Consider the following 5,935-nt stretch of genomic DNA (forward strand, 5'->3'; position numbering starts at 1 on the left):
CCACCCCGGGAAGGAGAAGGAACCCCAGGTCTGTGATTTGCCTGCAGCTTCCACTGGAGAAATGCACACCCGGGTGCAAAAAAAGCGTGCAAGAGAGGCTCAGACGCCTGTGCAAACCGCTCCCTTCAGGGCGGAGTCATTTCGGGGCCTTCGTTCGGACGGAGAGGAAACGGGACCGATGGAGCTGGGCGAGGGTCCTGCTGGGCCTCAAGGCGGGATGTTTACAGGCCGCAGCGCCTGGTTCTCGCAGAGCGTCCCCCCAGAGCTCTACCACCTTTGGGGTGAGGGGGGGGGGCAAGGGAATCCCCATGGGAGGAGGGAGGGGAGGGAGGAAAGCAGGGGAAGCCCCCATTGGGGTGAAGGGGCCCAAGTCTTCCCCCAGTTGCAATGAAGGGCTGCTGGTGAGAATCGGGCAGAAATCAAAATGGCGCCCATGTCATTGAACCCCCCTCCGCCCAGCCCTCCCGGCTTTGAATTTTGACAATGGCGGTGGTGGTGGGGGGCATGGACCCCGGCAAAGCCAGGAGAAAGTTCCTCTGCCTGGGGAGGCTGAACCTAGGGACCTATTTTTAAGCAGAATTACAGGGAGTCCTTGACTTATGACCATAAAGAGGAACAGCTAGAATTTCCATTTGCTAAGCAAGGCGGTTGTTAGGCAAGTTGCACCCCCGATTTCGTGACCTTTTTTTTTTTTTGGCAAATCCCAGCAGTTGTTAAACGAGTCGTGGAGTCGTTAAGCGAACCCAGCTTTCCCCATTGACTTTGCTTGCTGAAAGGGAGGTGGCAAATGGCAATCACATCACTCTGGGACAGGGCCACCTGGGTAATTACGTGCCAGGTTGCCATGTGCCCAAATTTTAATCACCTGGCCATGGGGATTGTTTTGCCAGCTGTAAGGGCAAGGACCGGTTGTAAGTCACGTTTTTCAGAGCCGTTGGAACTTCAAACAGTCGCTAAACGAACAGTTGCAAGTCAAGGACAATCTGTATCGAGATTTACATCCAAATATCGATGTGAACTTTTCAGCCTTTTTTCCAAGAAAAACCTAAATCTTGGTAGACCAAGTCATTTGCAAAGAATATACTGTACCAGGTAGTCCCTGACTTATGACCACAATCGTGCCCAAAACTTCTGTTTCTAAGTGAGATGTTTGTTAAGTGAATTCTGCCTCATTTTAGGACCTTTCCTGCCACAGTTGTTAAAGCGAATCATTGTTAAGTTAGTAAAATGGTGGTTTAGCGAATCTGGCTTCCCCTGTTGCCTTTGCTTGTGGGAAGGTCACAAAATGGGATCACGTGACCCCGGGACCCTGCAACCGTTGTAAATATGAGCCAGTTGCCAAGGGTCCAAATTTTGATCACGTGACCAATGGGGAGGCTGCCACAGTCGTAAGTGTGAAAAATGGTGATAAGTTGCTTTTTTCAGTGTCGCCGTAACCTCGAACGGTCACTACATGAACTGTTGTAAGTGGAGGGCTTACCTCTGTTGTGACTTCACGTTGTTGTGTTGCATGATCTTCCCTGTGATGTTTTTCTGCAGTTGGTGAAGGAGGGGTGATTGTGAATTTGGATGCTGCTGATTATCTCTTCAGCAGCAACGCTTCTCACCCGGATACAAAAAGGTATCGCAACTCCGCTTGGATCAGTATCTTACATGGTCTTATTTTTATGACCAGGAAAAAAAAATCCTCTCTCTTGAAGGGTTCAAGACACCAAGCAGTTCACTCTCCTACATCTTGTGAGCCAAAAATTCTGGTTTCTTGCTAGATTTTATTTATCTCTAGCTTCAGCTAAATTCTTGGCTGGGGTCTAGAATTCGATTATTTAATTAAGAACTGCGAATAAACTGCAAGGAGGCCTAGAGGTGAAGATGCCTCTCGCTTGGAAGGTTGAGAGTTCAATTCTAGGCAGCGGCAGATGTTTCTCTATCAGGGCACAAAGAGGAAAATATCTGCTGTGAACTCCGTGTGGGCGTCAGGAAGGGCATCCAGCCAGTAAACTCTCCACTCCATTCAGTCGCCCTGACTCCACCCTGAATAAAAGAATTAAAGGGTAGTAAAAAAAGGGGGGGGGGAAATGAAGAGCTGTGAGTCTTCTAGAGTCTTGTGCCATATAGATAATTGTGCATATAGACAAATTATCACATGCACACCCACCACAGTACAAAAGTGGGCATCACATTGCAAAAAAAATGCTCCAATTTTGCTTGGTGTGGATATTTAACAGAGATGAAGAAATTGCTTGGCACTCACAGATTTATCAGAAATGCTCTGCTTTCTGAAAACCATCGCTACCTTCCCTTGTGAAGTTGAAGTCTAACACCACACAAGCAAACACATTGAATTGTTTCACCTGACCTTCATAAGTTTCCTTCTTCTTGCCTAGAATACACCAAAGTTTAGACTATCTAGAGGACCGAGTCACCGTTTTTCATTCCTGCTTTCTTACTGCGAGTATCAATGCTGAAATTAAAAACACCGTACCTCTAGGACATTTTGTTCTCCTACCAGCCAGCTTGCAAAAAGGTTGTGTATGTATAGAACAGAATGAGCAATAAGTTTAACAATAATAGTAATAATAACAACAACAACAGCAACATCTGCCTGTCTCAGGTCCTAGAGAACTAACTTTCTTTCTTTCTTTCTTTCTTTCTTTCTTTCTTTCTTTCTTTCTTTCTTTCTTTCTTTCTTTCTTTCTTTCTTTCTTCCTTCCTTCCTTCCTTCCTTCCTTCCTTCCTTCCTTCCTTCCTTCCTTCCTTCCTTTCTTTCTTTCTTTCTTTCTTTCTTTCTTTCTTTCTTTCTTTCTTTCTTTCTTTCTATAATCTGTATATAATGTATGTTCTCATTTGTGTTTTTTACTTGTGTGTAGTGTGCACTGTGGACAGCACTTAATTTTGTGGTGAGTTACACAGTGACAATAAAGATATTCCATGATCCTGCAACCATCATAAATATGAACCAATTGCCAAGCAGCTGAATTTTAATCATGTGTATGGGGATCCCCACAAGGGTTGTAAGTGTGAAAAATGGTCTTAAGTCATTTTGTTTTCAATGCTGTAACTTGGACCGGTTACTAAATGAACTGGTGTAAGTTGAGGACTGCCTGAATAAAAGAACAGCTGATACACTTGGCAAGAAAACCTCATCAAGCAATTGCAACTACATATATTATAACCAGAGAGGTAATGTGGATTTGCACCTGTATGGCTATGCATGCCAATGAGATCGATTTGTTTTTCTAACTATATCAGGTTTGGACTATATTGTAAGCATAGGATGAATCTTTTTAGAAATTTCCCAGGTGGGGATATAAGTTGCCAGATAAGGCTGGAAAATAGATGTTAGAATTCTATTATAAAAGATGCATCACATTTAATTACTGTGCATAGTAAATTTGGCAGCTAGTATAATTGCTAGTGAAGAATGGCCCTGTTGTTACATTAATAATTGAATAACCTTTCGCTTCTTGAGTGGTTTCTTTTTCTTTTTTTCCCCCTTTTGCCTTCACTGTAGAAATTAGAAAAAAAAATGGCCACTTTATCTGGGAACAGATAACCAGTCCAGTTCAGGACTTACACGACAGTCCACTTATACCGCAGGTAAGAAAAAAAAATACTGTATCTAGAATGCAACAGTTAACAATATTATGGCCCAGAGTTGTTTTTTTTTAATTTTTGTTATTTTCCCTTCAGGCAAAATTGTTCATAGAAGGTGACTACTGCCCCATATAAGAGAATACGATTTATGAGGCTGATTGAATTTCTTTTATAAACCGGTATAGCCAGATGGAATAATGAGACATTTGAAATTACGGTTGTTTTTCTGTCCACAGTCTGGTCCAACTGCTGAATCACAAAGCATCGAGAAGCCGGAACAGATAAGAGACAAGAAAGAGCTGGAGAAATGGTATAAATTTGAATGGAAACAATGGTAGGAGATTAATATGTATTGAAGGGTAGTGTATTGACTGAGAATAACTAATTAGTCTAATTAATCTGTTTCTCCTGGCTCTTGAAAATGATTAATCAGAGCAAAGTCTAGATCCTTGATTCTTAGTTAGCAAGATGATAGATGAGAAAAATGATAAACTGAAATTAAGAACAGCCCTTCTCACTGTATTTATCAATAGAGGAACTGTGATAAACCAGAGCAAGGGGTTGGACTAAAAGTTCTCCACGGTCCCTTCCAGTTCTGTGATTTTAATATTTACGTTTCTTGCAGCCAAGGTCCAAGGAGATCTGAAACAGGGAAGCTAACCTACATTCCTCTTCAAGGTTATCCATCAAGTAACATGGCGACAGGTATATAAAATATATGATGGATACGTTACTAAGACGTATGGCTCAGGAGACCAATAACTAAGTTTTCTAATGTCTCATGATGTTGGACAAATTAGAGGATGTTGTCGGAGACATTCATCTCTCTGTCTAGCTAGCCAAACTCCCTTTTTATGACCCTGTAATCCCTTAATTTGGGATAGTCAGGGCGACTGGATGGAGCTGAGTGTTTACTGGCTGGATGCCCTTCCTGATGCCTATGCGGAGTTCAAAAAAGATTTTTTTTCTTTGCGCCATAAGAGAGAACCATCTGCCACTACCTAGTATTGAACTCTCAAACTCTTAACCTTCTGAGTGAGAGGCGAGGGTCTTCAACACTAGGCAACCACTATCTATCTATCTATCTATCTATCTATCTATCTATCTATCTATCTGTATAATGCATATTTATTAGCATTTCTTTTCTAGGTTATACCTCTGAGAGACAGTTGAAGAAATTTCTCGGGAAGATACAAGATTTCATTCCTGGCTGTTCTGGTTATTTAGCATACTGGATTCCGAATGAAACCAATCTTTTCTCTGATGTAAAGATGAAATTAAAGAGGAAGTCATGAATAACTTCCTTATGAAGAACGATGCTTGTTTCTCAGTTAACTTCCCTGCAGTTTTTAATTCCTTCTTTTTCCCCCCTAGTAGAGTTTGGAACGTTATTATTGCAAAAGCTGTTAAGTGCAAAAGTTGTGAAGTTTCATGCTGCTCTTTCTGTCGACGAGTCAATCCGACCAAATTAGGGCATGTCCTCTTCTTAGAATTCCAGCTATTAAAATGTTGCTACTGTTTAATGAAATCAATGTGTTTTAGATCCGTTGTGTTTTGACATTTGCTCTGCCATGAAATATTAGCATTTTTATTTATATTTATTTACATACCACCTTTTATTATTTTTATGCATAATTCAAGGTGGAGAACATACTTAATACTCCTTTCTCCTCCTATTTTCTCCACAACAACATCCTTGTGAGGTGAGCCAATCTGCTTAAGGCGATACTAGAAGTCCCCAACGCCTGGTGATTGGCCCAAAGTCACCCAGCGAGCCAACTTTGATTAACGGTTGGGAATATCAACTGTTGGTTTTATCTGTGTTTGCTGCTCACAGTAATCTTTTGGAAATTGGCAAAAGGATCTAAATGGGGGAGCAAGTCATTATTTTGAAAACGTGAACTTCCTCTGCCAGATACTCTGTGGTGGTGAATTAGTGCTGATCTTGTCCAGGAGGTGGCAGCATTGAGCCAGCCTGAACTGATCTAAAAAAAAGAAAAAAAAGAATTAAGCAACAGGGTATTAATACTTGAGTTATATTATAATATACTGTAGAATTGTAAAAACAACAACACCCTGGAGGAATGTAGTGTCCAACTACTCCATATTGTAGCCTAGAAAATAACAAGGTATCCAGGCAATCACCTGGAATTCAGCCCCCTGTCTCTGTTTTGAAGACCAGCCTATCTAATATAGTATCAATCTGCAGTTCGTTATTGTGAATTACAGATCCAGACAGTCCTCAGTTTTACAACGACTTGTTCAAAGTTACAACAGCATTGCAATAAAATAACTTATGATCAGTATCCACGCATAACAAATATCAGAGCATCCCCGTGGA

General features: G+C 41.4%; 1 protein-coding gene across 1 annotated transcript; it reads left to right on the plus strand.

Moving 5' to 3' along the window:
- Positions 1-217: 217 nt before the first annotated feature.
- On the plus strand, positions 218-5,149 carry TERB2 (telomere repeat binding bouquet formation protein 2; the record flags this gene model as incomplete). Its single annotated transcript, XM_083371742.1, has 7 exons — positions 218-281; positions 1,540-1,621; positions 2,385-2,452; positions 3,512-3,597; positions 3,831-3,928; positions 4,220-4,299; positions 4,744-5,149. 7 exons carry the CDS (start codon positions 218-220, stop codon positions 4,887-4,889), a joined length of 624 nt encoding a protein of 207 aa, XP_083227868.1. The 3' UTR covers positions 4,890-5,149.
- Positions 5,150-5,935: the final 786 nt, after the last annotated feature.

The sequence above is a fragment of the Vipera ursinii genome, assembly GCF_947247035.1.
Source record: "Vipera ursinii genome assembly, chromosome: 11".
In the NCBI taxonomy this organism is placed as follows: domain Eukaryota; kingdom Metazoa; phylum Chordata; class Lepidosauria; order Squamata; family Viperidae; genus Vipera; species Vipera ursinii.